The following is a 16,295-nucleotide window of genomic DNA, read 5'->3' as shown; positions in this document are numbered from 1 at the left end:
CTCAGTTCTTTTTAACCCCTTTGTAATTAAAAAAGGACTTCTTGTTGTCTTTGATCTGGGTAGCTAGTTCCAGTTCCATCTCAGCCTTGTGCTTCCTGACCGCCCCCCTACAGCCCTGAGCAACCAAGGTACCCGGTACCTTCTTCTTGCCCCCTATGTATTTAAAAAAGGACTTCTTGTTGTCCTTGATCCAGGTAGCTAGTTCCAGTTCCATCTCTGCCTTGGTCTTCCTGACTGCCCCCTTGCATCCCTGAGCAACCGCAGTGTAGTCCTCCCTGGTGATGGCCCCTCCTTTCCATTGGGTGTACGCCTCCCTTTTAGCTAGGAGACATTCTTGTATGCTTTTAGTGAGCCATGGGGGCTTTTGCACCCTCATGCTCCCTTTGATCCATGTTGGGATTACCTCCCTTTGGGCTTGGAGGATTGTCTCCAACCTTATGACAGCATAATGTTTGGCAGCTTTAAAACGTTTTTAAGATAGCCTATAAGAGCACCCCGAGAAATGAAGAGAAGTACCTGACTTCCTCTGATGGGTAAAGCTTGAATTCCAACCCTGTTCTCATCAATTCTTACTGACTGGTATGGGCAGTTTCCTGTTCAGCCATTTGGCGTTAGTGAATTTCATTCTTAGCACCTTAACTGTCCCTGTGCATCCTATGGTCAGAGGTCCACCTGAGTCTGGCTTATTGGCTTAATGTCATTAAGATGCACTGTTTCTGAAGTAACACCACAGAGGAAAAGCAGAGCTAGCATCACATCCGGTCACTTTTTATTCCTCAGCCAGCCTGACCAGGTATCCATTCACATCTGGTGAACTGTGGATGGCTTTTGGCACTGCTTTAGAAAGAAGCTCTCATTTGCACCTCTACAGCTCTCATGAGATGCTTTAAGCATTCTGAAGCTGCACCCCAGTGACTAATTCAAGGCTGAGGATAGTTTTAGCCTCCAAAGTATGGCAACGCCTAAATCTTAAGTGTTAATATCTAGAGTGTATTGAAATGTCCTTTTTATACACGATGTTTTATTTATCAAGTAAAGAGCTTATAACTGGATTCAAGATCAGGTAAAGAGCATAGAATAGATAAACTAGAGAAAACTGTCAGATCAGAGCAAGACTTAAGTAAAGCCATATCCTCAGAAATATGCATGTTGACCTATGTAAGTATCTAATGGTGGAGTTTACTCCCAATTAATTACAGTTTTTATTTGAATATAAAACACAATTTTTTTCATCCAATCAGTATTGGGGGGAAAAGCCCTTTGTCTTGTATATGCATACAAGCAATATTCATTAAACATATCATCTATCATTAACCTGCTACCAGAAGCAGCATATGTTCAATAATGGAAACCAGCTCTGAAGTTAATTGACTGCAACCCATACTAAAAATGCCTGTAAAACACATGACCTATGCTAAGCAATTTTTTTTCAAAGAAATGTTGTGTTCCAAGCCAAATCAAGTCCAAATCCATGAGTTAGTGCAGAACCATAAGTGGCCCTACAACCAGCAAACATCCCCTTACCCCCACCAGGAGCTTCAGATATTTCTGAAGTCTTTTGGAAGGCATCCTACATGCAGGCCCAAGCCCAGAGGCTTGGAGTTCAGGTGTCCCCAAGGTTAGTCTGCCCTCAGCCATATGGCCACAGAAGCAAGCTAGGGAGGAGTCTCCCATTTCCATAAAGTGGGCTTTAGGCCCCAACACCTTGGTGGGTACTGAACCACACCAGAAGAACAGTTATCCCTGGGAACTGCCTTCATGGACCGAGATACATGTTGGTGGTTTGTAAATATATGTATGTATATGTATATGTATGTCTGTGTGTGTGTGTGTGTGTATACAGGAAATGAAATATGGGAAATGAAAGATATAAAACCAATCATGTTTGCTGTAGGAAATTTAGTTATATAGTTTTATATATTATTTTGAATAAGCCAATTTGAAATGGTTGGCATAGTCTAGGCCACTGCAGTTATCTAACATTCTCCAGATGAGTTGAGTTCAGCCTTGGCTACATCAAGAGCAGAATCTATGACTATGAAAGATCAGTGTATTAATTGCCCACATCAGTAGTCATGGAAGTTCTAGGTGAGTCCTTGGTTGACTACCTGCAGGCAGCAGATTGCAGCAAAGTCAAGATACTCTGTATACTTCTACATGTGAAATTAATGGCAGCAAAAAAATCCAACACATACTGCTCTGGAGTTTATTGTTCCCAAGAACCACATTTACACATGCACCTGGGACTCCAGCACATTGAGCTGGGTTGGAGCAGCCGCAGTGGGCAGGGAGCCCAGGAGATCAGCCTGCCAACCCGGATATGCTCAACCCCACCTCAACATGCTGTGGAGGGGCTGGCTAGGATATGCATGTGAACCCTTGTGTACCAGCCAGCCCCAGTAGTTTCCATACATGCATTGATGAGAAGTAAAAAGCTCTGCCATAGGATAGTATGAGTGTTAACAAGTACTAACCTATGGCAGAGTGAATTTGTTTACTCCATCCTAATAGCACTGCATGTATAGATGCTGAGACATTTACTGTGGAGCTAATTAGGCAACTGCAGTAAACATCTCGTTTTGATGCACCCTATGCATACAATATTCTCTTGTGCCTGTTTGCTAGTGTAGGGTAACATGTTGCTCAGATAACAGTGCTATCTGAGTACATGACAAATTTAAACTTGCTGTCAATTTGATGTCCATTTAAAGTAATTCTACATTTTTATCTATAATGTTTAGTTATTTTCTGCTGACCATTTTGTTTTACAATCCAGGTTCAGTTTCAAATATAGCTTTATTTTTACAGTGATAAAATGTCTGCCAGTAACAGCTCCAGAAAATGGAAGAATTGCCATGTCTGGTACATATGAGATGGACCAAGAATTTTCCTTTGGACAAGCCATACGATTTGAATGTAATGCAGACTATAAACTTAAGGGAGACAAAGAAATATATTGCTCAGCTACTGGTGATTGGAGTCAGGAGGTACCGCAATGTATAGGTGGGAAAATAAATGTTTTTACTTTGCTAATGTTTGTCTTTAGCATATGTGATTTTGAAAGTACAGTTGCAACTTCTGGGCCATATCTGCACAGTAAACATTGTGAGATTGTGTGTCCTTGGCAGATTTACTGTGCTCCAACATAGTATCCTAGTATACTGTGCTTTTCCAGGCAGGCTGCACCCAAAATTAAAAGCAGCAGTTGTGGCCATACAGTGCTTAAACTGGGCTTCCAGTAATTATCCCTGATGAGTTACCTTACCAGTTTTCCCAAGAAAAACAGTTTCCTAAGAAGCCTGACCATGGCAACAATACTCCATCAATCTTAGGAGATGCTGAGCATGTCTACATGTGCCATTAATACACAGAAATAAACTGTTGAGCAATAAACTGTAGAGTTTATTGTTCCTCAATTTATTGCTCCTGCAAAGCTCTCAAGTGCACAATTTGTATGTGCGCCTGGACCACAGCTCATTGAGCCAGGTTGCAGCAGCCCCAGTTAGCAGGGGGTCAGCTTCACAGCCTGGGGCTGCTCTGACCGATCTCAATGTGCTGTGGATAGGCTGGCTGGAGCACAAGGGTGCTTCTCTGTAGGGCTAGCCAGCAGGTAGCCCCCACACTGAAGCACCCTCATGCCCCAGCCAGCTGCCTTGGCATCTACATGTGTGCTACTGTGCACAAGAACTCTGGAGCAGTGTAGGACTTGTATTTACTTGCTCCCTACTGTGGAGTTTATTCAGTTTTTGTGTCCTAATAGGGGACTGAGATGTTTCCTGTGTGGTTAACTAGTTAGCTGCACAGTAAACATTTCATGTAGACACACCCAGTTTTCCCAGAACAGCATAGTGTCCTTGAGGATTCCTGTCTTGAGCACAGTAAATTGATCACATGAACATCATCTTCTTATGGTGCTAAAATTCTCATGAATTTGTTGCTACAGGTGAGTCACAGTACCAGTTAAATACATACTCCCAGAATAATCATTTATTATGCATTAATCAGTGTATTGATGTTCCAATCTTCAATTCATGCTGCATGTAAAAAAAATAGTATAATGCAGGGCAATAAAACAATGTTGTGGTAATGCATTAATCTCAGGCCTTCACTGTAGCCTGTACATGAAGACTCCATAGGACTTCACACAAGTACAAAAATGGAAAATGAAAGTATTTATAATCAAGACTGTTTATCATTTTTTGCCTGTACCCAGTAGGAAATAGACCTTCCACAATCCAAACATGAGCTGAACCATATTTCTTCATATGCATTTACACAGTAGTATGGTAACTTCCACTCACCAGGCACGTCTACACAAGATGCTATATCACCATAGCAACAAGCTTTGGAAACATAGTTTGTCACTATGGCAAAGTAGCATCAGTGGGCACCAACTGTGACACCACCACTACTGAGCAGTAGCAATAGGGTTGGAAACAACCCATGCACCACTAGGACAGCACAGTACTGGCGTGTACTGTGCAGTCATTTAGTACTTACTAGAGCAAGTACTAAATGACTGTCCAGTACCAACTGCACAGTGGGGTGCATGTGTAAACATGCCCACTCACATATAACATGTTGCATAATTTGTTTCTATTGTGTTCAGTGGCAAAAGTAGGGTGGAGTAAATGGGGCAACTAACCCGAGCGCTGACTTTAAAGGGTGAAAAAAAGTGGCTGCTGTTGTCCGCTGGATGATTGTGATTGTGGCAGCAACCAGAAGTCACTGCTGACCCTGCATCTTAGGTGCCCACCTTCATTTGTACACCATTGGTTATATTGAATTTGACCATTGGTTATATTGAAATATATTTAGGCTGTGTATCCTTTGAGGTTGTTTGTTCAGTAAAGCACATAACAAACATTTAGGGTTTTCTGTTTTTGTTTTTTCTTAATGTATGCCCCAGCGTTCTTCCAAAGAAAGGAGATTGTATTTCGTTCTTAAATATTAAAACATGGTAAATTTTCATTTGACCTGAAATACTATGACACAGCACATTTGTTGTATCTTCCTTCTCAGCATATCCTTGCTGTAACACCACACCTGACAATGGAATATGAATTCCATTTTATTTGGAAGCAAACCCATAACAGTCTTCCAGTTTCTGAAAATAAATGAGTCAATAAAACATTTTGCTTATGTTGTTTTAATAAGGAAATTAAGACTGAGCCCCTGTTGTGCTCCAACTCCATAGCCTAGAGATCAGTGCATTCACCAGTGAGAGAGGAATCCTAGCAGAGGAATCCCTGTTCTAAGAACTAAAGCACGCATTTTATCCAGTGACTATTTCTTTGAAAATGTGTAAGACGTCCTGGGAGTAAGGACTAGAACTCAACTCCCTTCTCCTTATGAGTGCCCTAATAATTGGACTAGTGAGCACAAGAAGCATGAGTCCGTCTGTCTGACCCCATGAATCTATGATTTTTCCTCCAAGTTTGTGCAGCTTGAACAGGAGGCCTAGAGAGTACTTCTAACCAAGCTTAGTAAAGCACAAAACTGTAGCATTCTTTAGTGCTTAGAGAAGTCTCCTAGGAAAGTGGGAAGTGAAGGTTTGAAACACCCTCAGGATAAGGTAATTTAACTTATTTTTCTTTTTTCTTGGGCGAATGCACTAACCTCCTATATAGAATACATTCAAAATGTATAATGGTACAAGCCACCTTTTTGGATGAAGATGGCCGTACGTACTTTGTTTTGTGTGGAAGCAAATGCTGCCAGGAGCACTGCCTACCAAATTAGGCTATGCAGGTACCCAGCTGGAGGGACATCTACTGCGTAGATCCCGCAGAGGCTTAGAAATGATATAAAAGTGCTGACCCACTCACTTCTGGCAGGATGATGGTAACTCTGAGTATGAACTGGAGAACTCCAGGTTTCTAGGCTACTTCACTGGTGACAATTCAGGGGTCAAAGTTTGGGCCTGGATTATGAAGGTTGCAATTTGGGGCTTAGTACTTGAATTATGCCTAACCCTGAATTTAGGTTTCTGAATCCTTGTGTGGTTTTGAGCCGTATTTCCTGCTAGAGGTATGAGTAATATTACTGACTAAAACAGATTTAATAAGTTCCTCATTAACATAACACAGTTAGAACATTCAGGTGAAAATTTAAATTTTGTATTTTTTTTTAGTATTGCTTTTATTCCAGCTCAGTACTTATGTATTTTGTTTCCCTTATATTTAGAAGTAACATGCACCCCACCAGTTATTCTGAATGGAGAGGTAATGGTTCCAAGGAGACTTTACAAGGAGAAAGAACGAATACAATTTAACTGTGATACAGGATTTAAGTTCAATGAAAGATCAGATGCAGTATGTACTGAAGATGGATGGACACCAGCCCCATTATGTATAGGTCAGCTTTTGCTAATTTTATATTGTACATTATGTCAGATTTCTGTGTCAGTATATTTTTAGTGATTAATGCAGTCAATGGAAGTTGGTAAATCTAACCACAAAGAATATCAGGTGTGTCACAGAATGGGAGACTAAATTCAGAAAAGCAATGCTGAAAGCTTTAAAGCTTGTTTAACGGGTAGGATGTGTGGTTCTGGGAAAATCTCTTTAAAAATTCGGTCTTCTTCTAGTATGAGTTGCAATTGTTTAAGGATTTTCTGTATAGGTTCCAGGGCAGGATGGTACGTCGTAACTAATGGTGTGCAATTTATGGGGATTTTCTTTTTGTACTGCAGCAATTCTTCACATGGTATCTAGGTAGCTCTTTCAAAAGTGTGATCTATCTCTTTGTAGGACTTTTATTGTTGAGTGAAAGCCCTTTTGAGATTTGTGAGGTGACGATCGCAAGTGTTTTTCTCGGTGAAAATTCGGTGGTATTGAAGAGTATGACTGTGTGTTACAGCTTCCTTGGTGTGTTTAGGGTGACTGCTGGTTCTGTGAAGATATGTATGTTTGTCTGTGGGGTTTTTTGTATATGGTAGTTTGTGTTTTACCATTCAGGATAGTGATCATAGTATCTAAAATGTAATGGTGGTGTTGTAGTATTCAAGAGATAGTTTGATGGAGGGGTGATGATTACTGAATTACTTATGGAAAATCAACCAGATATTACAGATTTTCAATCCAAATGATGATGTTATTAGTATATATAAAGTATAGTATGGGTTTGATGCTGCAGTTTGTGGCAGGCCAATAGGGTGTGCTCCTGCACAGAGCTACCCACCTCACTGCGTCCAGCCGTCCTGGCTCCGAGTGCCTCCCTAGGGGCATCTCACATTTGGCCAACCCCCTTCCTGGATCACGCGTGCTAGCCTGGGGGTAACGCCATCACCACCCAGGGTCTGGACTAATCCTGGCTATGTGCCCCCTTGGAAACATAGACCTAGTAGCCCTTGAGGGTACTTGACCTATTTCAAGAACCTGGGGTGCTTCCCTAAGTCTAAAGCACAAATAGTGCTCTCCCTTAGTCAGCCAAACCAAGGGGACCCCAAGGCATAATCTAGACCCACTCCCAATAAGTATCCCATGCTTGGTACAAAGGAGAACTTTATTGGTTACAAGGAGTAGGTTTGGAATAGGGTACAGGGTAGAGTGATATCAAATAAATCCCATAGAGCAAACTGGCATGGCTGGCTAGCCTTTGATTATGCATCTGAGCTACTGCATGCTATATATTTAGTTAGATCTCAGGTAGCTTACTCACGAGTATCATCCAGAGGTAGGTGGAGATTCCCTCTGGAAGCAGGCACTTAATTTCATAGATTTCATAGACACTAGGGCTGGAAGGGACCTCGGAGGTTCATTGAGTCCAGCCCCCTGCCCCAGGGGCAGGAAGTCAGCTGGGGTCATAGGATCCCAGCAAGATAAGCATCCAAATTTCTCTTGATGGCATTCAAAGTAGGTGCTTGAACCACCTCCGAAGGCAGGCTGTTCCAGACCTTGGGGGCTCAGGCAGTAAAGAAATTCTTCCTTATGTCCAGCCTGAAATGGTCTTGAAGGAGTTTATGACCATTCAACCTTGTCATCCCTTGGGGCACTCTGGTGAATGATCATTCCCCCAGATCCTAGTGAGCACCCTTTATAAACTTATAGGCAGCCATCAGATCACCCCTGAGCCTGCACTTTTCCAGGCTTAAGAGTCCTATGGCTCTCAGCCTGTCATCATAAGGTCTGTTTTTCTGACCTCTCATCATGCATATGGCTCTTTGCTGGTCTCTTCTAAGCTTCTCTACATCCTTTTTGAATTGTGGAGCCCAAAACTGGGTGCAGTACTCCAGCTGCAGCCTCATCAAGGCCAAGTACAATGGGAGAATGACATACTGGGATTTGCTTGAGAAGCATCTATGGATGCAAGCCAGCATTTTGCTTGCTTTACTAGCAGCAGCAGCATCACACTGATGGTTCATGTTCATCTTGTGGTCAATCATGACCCTCAAGTCCCTTTCATCCATAGTGCTAGCCAGCATAGCACTGCCGAGCCTATAAGCATGCTGTGGGTTTTTCTTCCCAAGGTGGAGAACCTTGCATTTTTCAGTGTTAAACACCATCAAGTTCTCATCCACCCATTTCCTGAGCCTGTCAAGGTCATCCTGGATCACCCTCCTGTTCTCAGGTGTGGATGCTTTACCACAGAGTTTGGTGTCATCAGCGAACTTGGCCAGTCTGCTTCTGACTCCAATGTCCACATCATTAATGAAGATGTTGAATATAGGTCCAAGGACAGAGCCAAAGACATTGATCATGAGTTCAAGAGAGAGAGCAAGTTTAAGATGGTCCATCTCTACTCTCTTTGAGTTTTTATCATTCTCCTACTGCTCCTCCTCATGGGCAGTCTTTAACTTATATAGACCTTATGACCTCATTTACCTGGTCCAATTAAGGCCAACACCTGTTGGCTGCCAGCCAACTAATTTGAAATGCATCACTGGTTGCTGGGTAGACTGGCAGGGTCTCTAGCCCCCTCGCATTGCTTAGAACAATAGGGAGCATATTGCTGCAAGCCCTTCACCCATGTATGCAATGCCAGTCATGTAGGTAGAGAGAGGAGGTTTCCTCCCTCCCTCAGGAATGTATCCAACTCAGGTTACCAAGAGAGATGGGATGTCTGTCCTCTGCAGGGACCATGTTAACCAAATTGTCACATAGCAGAGTTTTGGGGGAGAGACAGAGGTGGTGTTCTGCCACACAGTTCTTGAGGAATTCTTCTTCCAGGTGGCATATAAAAAGGTTGTCATATTGTGTGGCCATTTTGGTGCCCATGGGCTGGAGGAAGTGTTGGTTATTGAAAGTGAAGTTGATGTGTATGAGGACAAAGCATAAGTTCAGTAATTTCTTTAGGTCTGTACTCTTAAGTTGTACTCTTGTTCTTGTACATATGTAAGGCAGGCTTGGATGCCATCCAGGTGTGGGATGTTGGTATATAAGCTGGTATGATGATGGACGATGGCTTGCGAACAAGTAAGATTGTCTTCCAAGGATCGTAATAGTGAGTTCACAGGTGGCTCTATAGCCCAATTCTAGATCCACATGTCTTGTCACAGTGAGAATGGGTGTTTCCAGGAATGATGGGCACTGTGTTGCTGCATTGGATGTTTTGATGTTCTTTTCCCCCGTTCCTCTTTCCCTCTTCTGCCTGTTGACAAGCTGTTTCAAAGTATTGAGGTCCCTCCCAAAGAACCTTCCTCCATTTTGGTCAGTCTTGAGTGAGGGTCTCCCAAGTGTTTGATGTCAATGTTACACCTCTTCATATTTGCCTTCAAGGTGTCTTCGAAGTGCTTTCTTTTCCCTCCGGTACTTTGCTGACCTTCTTTCAGCTATGAGAAAAAAGATTCTCTTTTGAAGGCAGGAGTCAGGCATGCGAACAACATGACGTGTCCAGCAAAATTGGTTTTGGATGAGCATGGCTTCAATGCTGCTGAAATTTACTTCAGCCGAGATGCTGATGCTTATGCATCTATCCTCCAATCTAATCCAAAGGATTTTGTGAAGGCACCCTTGATGGTACTTTTCCAAGCTCTTGAGATGTCTTCTCTGTGTGGTCCAAGTTTCTGAGCCATTCAGCAGACTTGGAATGACAATGGCTCAATAAACCAAGAGCTTCATTTCAGCAAGGATGTCATGATTTAAGAAGACACTCTTACTCAGGTGTCCAAAGGCTGAGCTCATACATTGCAAGTGGTGTTGTATTTCCACATCGATGTCTGCCTTTGATGAAAGATGACTTCCAAGATAGGTGAAGTGATCCATGTTCTCCAGCAATTCTCCATTGATCTGAATGGACAGGGGTTTGTTTCTCCTTTTGGAGCAGGTTGGTAAAGTACTTGCATTTTCCCAATATTTAGAGTTAAGCCAATACTCTCGTAGACTTCTGAGAATGTCTTAAGGATGGTTTTGAGGTCCATTTCAGATTGAGCAATGACAACATTGTCATCCGCATACTGGAGCTCCATCATGGTTGTTGTTGTGGTCTTCATTTTGGACTTAAGCTTGTTGAGGTTGAAGAGTCTTCTATTCATCCTATACACAATTTCAATTCCTGGTGTAAGTTTTCTATCAACGAGGTGCATTATGGTGGAGAAGAAGATGGAAAACAAAGTTGTAGTGATGACACAGCCTTGCTTTGCTACAGTTTTCACCCCAAATGGTTCTGTTCAATTCCCATTTGTAACAGGGATTTCTCAGGGCTGGAAGGCCATTGGCACACCCACCTGATCTGGGCCAACTGCCCGCCTCCTTTCCTGCCACGACTTGATGATACATAATTATGGTGTTAATTAGGCAGGAGGCTGCCCATTCTTGCCCCAATGCCAGGAGGTGCTATCTGCAGTTCCATTCCTTCCCTACACTGCAGCCCAAGCCTCACAGGTGGCATCCAGATGACACAATGCTCCCAGCCTATAGCCAGACCAAGCTTAGCCCCCATTGTCAGGCCTCAGACACACACACATTCATACCACTCTCCTCTCACTAGGGCCTCTCACCCTCCACCCTCTCTCACAGTTTCACGCATTGATAACTTGTACTGCCTTGTACCCTCTCGGAGCAGGCCCCTTCATCCATGGGCTTTATCTAGCGCACACCTCAGGTGGCAGATATACCATCTTTTGGGCCTCTCCTGCAACCCTCACCAGGGTAGTGGCCAACCACTTACCTGACCGGGTCCAAGCTTGCCTTGACCCCTCTTGGGGCAACTCTACACACTTGTACACACATACTGGGCTCCCAGCCCTCTGGTCACCCCCTCACTGGGGCCCCTCATCTCTGCCCCTTCACTGGGGCCATGGGGCTTCCTTCTCCAGTGGGGGCTTAGGTGGCTGTAGGTGTACCTGGCCCCCTTGTACCCATGCTATTGTAGGGGCTGGGGTTAAGGCACCCCAACCTGCCTTTCACCAAAGTGGTAACTGGTCTGGCATTTCCTGGGGGCCCCTGCACCACAGGGAACTCTACCGGGCCACCCACTCTCAGCAGGATGCAGTTTTAGGTCATGTCCAGGACCAGGAGCCTTCAAACCATCCCCTTAAGCTCCTGCCCTTACCTCCAGGATGTGCCCTGCCATACTGTTGCTGAGAACACTTGCTGACATTGTCATGGAGAAGTCTCAGAACACTGATTAACTTGTTTGGGCAGCCAATTTTGGACAGAATTCTCCATAATGCTTTACAGTTTACAGAATTGAAAACTTTAGAGAGGTTGACGAAGGCCAAATAGAGGTCAATTTTGCTCATGACACTTCTCCTAGATTTGATGTGATATATAGATCATGTCCGCAGTTTCTCCAGATGGTCAAAAGCCACTTTGAGATTCTGGAACAATTTCTTCCTCAAGTGGGAGAAGACAGTTAGTGAGGATACAGGTAATGACTTTCTCAGCAGTGGCCAACAATAAGATGCCTCGGTAGTTTCCACAATCAGCTCTGTCCCCCTTCTTGAAGATGGTAACAATCAAGGCATCCCTTAGGTTGGCTGGGTTTTCTTCCTTGTTTCAGATTAAGGATGAGGACATGAAGCTGAAGCGTAAATTGTTCTTCTGTTTCACTGAAAATCTCTGCAGGTATTCCATCAACACTGACTGCTTTGTTATTCTTCATTTTCCCCGATGGCACTCCTGACCTCTGTTAGCATAGGTGGCAAACCAAGGTCTTCTCCGACTGCTTTTTATGGAAGGTTGTCGATCTTATCTTCTTTGTCAGTCGAATCATGATTCAGAGGGTCCTAGAAATGTTCTTTCCAGTGAGCATTGATGTGAGCAGTGAGTCTTTCAGGAGTGTTCCATCCTTTGATCTTAGAGAATTAAGGCCTTGAGTGTTAGGGCCGTACACAGCTTTGGTAGCACTGAAGATGCCACGAATGTCAGAAAAATGTTGCATTTCTTGTTGTTTCTGAACACACCACTCATTCTTCAGTTCTTGTGTTCTCCTCTGCACTTCTGATTTTGCTTGTTTTGTGTGTGTTTTTCTTGATGGCAGAGTTGATGGCATTCTTCCAGGCACAGAAAGCTTTCCATTTCATGTTAATGAGATCTTGAATTTCAGTGTCATTTTCAGTGTCATAGCTCCTCCTTTATATAAGCTGGTAATGTCTATGGTGGCTACGAGGGTGTTGCTGTGAAGGTGGTCTATGTTTTTAAGGTTTTGTAGAAAGTCTGTTGTGTTTTGGACAAAACTCGCTCTTTGGGTGACAAGAGTTTTTAGGATTCATATTGCCACAGTGAGATACAGCATACAGAGTAAGAAGGGTCTGAAGTCTGACCCAACATGATATATCTTATTTTCTTTTTTGGGGGGGGTTCCCATAGCTTTCCCTTTTAGCTGCTATGGGCAAGCTTTCACAACAGGATTATAGGGGTGGCTGTGAAATGATGGCAGTATAGTGGCAATATGGCTCCTGCCTAGCCTGATCTCTAAGATACTTTTCCTCAATTCCATACCTGCCATGCTTTGTTATTATTAAAAAATTAAAGAAGGGAGGATGCCCACAGATCTCAGAGTAAGCCCTACTCAACTCCAGCCACATGCAGGTCCCTCCCAAAACCCACTGGTTTCAATTTTGCCCTTGAGCTGAGTAGGCCCTCTCAACCCATCTGTGCCCCAGGATATTTGTAGCTTTAAGGGCTAAATACATAGCTCTGACTACCCCTTACACCATGCCTATACCTCACAGATGTTGTTGCACTTCCATTCCCTTTTCTGGGGCATCAGCCTTCTCAGCCTCCACCCCTTTTCTCTAGCTGGGCCTTCTAGCCTGGGCCCACTGTGCTAGGCCTGGCTTCTAGGCACCAGCACTTATATTAGGGCAAGAGGACCAGGATTAAAGTACTTATCTCAGCCCTGCCCTGGGTAATGAGTCCACTATGGCTTGGTCTGGGCCCCCTGGCCCTATCTCAGCCCCACTTTGGACACTGAGCCTGCTTCAGGTCTCTTGGCCCAAGATCCTTCCCCTCTCTAGACTACCTTAGTCCTTCTCTGGGTGCTGGCCCCTCTGGCCTTAGCTGGGCCCTACCCCCAAGAGCTGGCCCCTCTGCCAAGCCACTGACTACACCTTGAGCCTGAGCCCTGGCAGGACTCAAAGTAATCACATGCCTCCTGGGCAATAATAGGACCTCTGAACTCCCCCCACCCCCCTGGTCTAAAACTATAACCCAAAAGAAGTCCTCTGGCTATAACACAAATCCCCAAACCTAACCCCAGGTCCTTGGCTGTATCACTCAGCTCCACCCTATCCTATTTCCCTGCAAATCAGCAGCATTTCTACTTGCATTTATCCCAGGGTAGTCCAAGCATCAACCACAAGCTTCTCTGTAGCTCTCCTGTCCTGGATCTCTTCCCTCAGCAGTTCCCAAAGCTGGACTGACTGCTCGGTCTCAGGGCCTGGGTTTATATGGCTGGAAGCCATTGCCCCATTTGGTCATGTGACTCCCTGAATTACCAAAGGTGCTTCCTGATTTAGGTTGCCAGCTCAACCCCTGGGAAACTTACTGCTGACCTCTGCTGTAACAATAGCTTGTCTCCTGTGCAGGGCACTAGCCAAGTGCACTACTGCTGTGCAGCTGGTTTGGCAGTAAGTACTTGTAGCAGGTAAATCCTGAGGTCTTTGTTCCTTGGCTGCTCATAATGGGCAGCTTTCTCCCTCTTGGGGCTCTCCCTGCTGCTCCTTCACCCTTAAAGTAACAGGCGCTGCTTGGCTCTCTGTTACACGCATGTTCTACAAAGATCATAAAAACATAATACTTACTTGTAGAGGTCAAGGAACATGTTAGGATATAGCGAGCAAATATGCTTTTCAGCCACAGACCTTTCCACAGTGGGAGAGATAATGCTAGAACAAGAAAACTGTCTAGCAATCAGGTAATGACCCTTCATCACCTATTAGAGGTAACTGTCTACACTGAGCAGTGCAATATAAATCATTGAAAAGAAGGGGTTGAATTTACAGTCTGAGGTCCCATCTACAAGTTACACTTAAGTGAGATTAATCAGTTAATCATGCACTAAGTGGTTGCCCAGTTACAAATTCAGTTAATTAATGGTGTGATGAAAAGCAGAACAAGCTGCAGTTATTCTACAAAATATGTGTAATATCTTTTGTAGTTGCTTCCTATCACACCAGTAATTGAATGTGTTGCCAGGGCCCTCTGCGTCTGAGAGTCCTGTCACCTGATCAGAACTCCCAGCTCTGGGGGACTTGGTTCATTCCTGTGGCTGGGAGACCATAGCTTATGAGGTGTCCCAGCCATAGGGGTACACGGTGCAGCCCCTGGCTGGGAACCCAATCAGCTGAGGGAGTCCCCAGCCATGGAAACTTGCTTCTTGCTAGTGCAGGGGAAGCGTGGGAACAAGATTCCCCTGTATGAGCAATAAGATACAATGGGAGCCGATTCATGATGGTGTGCATGACTGTGTCCCATTGAGCCTTTATCTATACTTGTAGAGGTGCGCTAATGTCCCATTTCCAGTTGTTAATCTTGTGTGTTGCTTTCTGTTTAGAAGTTACATGTGATCATCCAAAAGTGGCTGATGGTAGCTTTGTCCCTTCAAAGACAATATACAGAGAAGAGGATGTCATCATAGTGGATTGCAAGCATGGATTTCACTTTGACTCATTCAGTGGGAACACAGCTCAATGCACCAAGAATGGCTGGATACCTGTTCCAAAATGTGTCTGTAGGTTATTTTTGCATCTTAACAGGTTTATAAAATATCAGAACCAAAACTGTGTTATAACAAATTTTAATCCAAACAGGTCATGACATTTTGTTTTACAATACAAAATTGAAAGGTATTTGCAAATGCTTTGTTCATTTTACACTGGGTACAAAGTTCCTTCTCAAATGCTTACCCAGATTATTCCCAGTGATTGCAATGAAGCAGTAAAAATTGAACAAGGACTTCATAATTGGGTTCTCCGATGATTCAAGTAAGTGACATCTGTTTAAAACAGAGATAAAAAGAAACTTTGGAGCCCAATTGTTTGGTTAAAAAATACCCTTCCGATAATAAAGCTCAAGATTTCCTGACAAACCTGTAGATCCTGAGACAATGAAGAGGAACTTTGTTATGTAGATCGTCTCATTCTTGTGCATAAGGAACTGGTACCTTCCAGGTTACTGACCTATCCAGAGATCACAGATTGTATACAATAATTTCCTTTGCTAGTAAACATGGTTTTGGGTGAATACCAGAAGGACATGGGGGAGGAGGAACTACCTTTTTTTAGGGGATTTTTAGGGGTTTTTTAGGGGACTTGTTTCAGATGTGGAACACCTAGGTCCCATTCCTCCCTCTCCATTAGCAATTTGAAGCAGCTTGCTGCCACAAAAAAAACTCTGCAGCAGGATAGGACTTGTATTTACACATCCTATCCTACTGTGAAGTTTATTAGTTTTGTGCACCCCAATAGGTGTTAATTAGTTGACTGCAAAGTAAACATCTCATGTAAATGCTCTTGATCTTCTTTTCAATTGCATTAACTTACTAGTGACCTCAAATCAAGGGAAAAAAAGCCCAGCTTGCTTTGGATTAAATGAAATGATCGATGCAAAACAAATTCCTTGGGGTTTTTCAATCAGGGGAGAGAATTTTTCTTGATTCCAGTTCAGTTACCAACCAAAAAATTACTTTTTGCATTTCTAGCATTTTACAGTTCTGACAGGCAGAAAAGGCTTTTGTGGGATGAGAAGTCGGATAATCCAAGTCATAATGTATTTCCAGGGGCATGTCTACACAGGACATTTAACAGGCAGTTGACTAATAAACTTTGCAGTAAACATCTCAGCATCTACATGTGCCTTTATTAGTGTGCACAAAACTAATAAACTCCACAGCAGGGAAGGAGTTGTAAA

At 43.6% G+C, this 16,295-nt stretch overlaps 1 protein-coding gene across 1 annotated transcript in view; it reads left to right on the top strand.

The window, feature by feature from the left end:
* The window catches only part of CFH (complement factor H), a 72,272-nt gene that overhangs the window by 28,687 nt on the left and 27,290 nt on the right, over positions 1–16,295 (top strand). The window contains exons 5-7 of the mRNA XM_019530570.1: positions 2,809–3,003; positions 6,187–6,357; positions 14,941–15,196. Coding sequence (XP_019386115.1) covers positions 2,809–3,003; positions 6,187–6,357; positions 14,941–15,196 — 622 coding nt within the window. The remainder of the gene's footprint in view (positions 1–2,808; positions 3,004–6,186; positions 6,358–14,940; positions 15,197–16,295) is intronic.

The sequence above is a fragment of the Crocodylus porosus genome, unplaced genomic scaffold (genome assembly GCF_001723895.1).
Source record: "Crocodylus porosus isolate Cpor-Errol unplaced genomic scaffold, CroPor_comp1, whole genome shotgun sequence".
Taxonomy (NCBI): Eukaryota; Metazoa; Chordata; order Crocodylia; family Crocodylidae; genus Crocodylus; species Crocodylus porosus.
The sequence above is the reverse complement of the archived record's forward strand: the minus strand, read 5'-3'. Positions and strand labels throughout refer to the sequence as shown.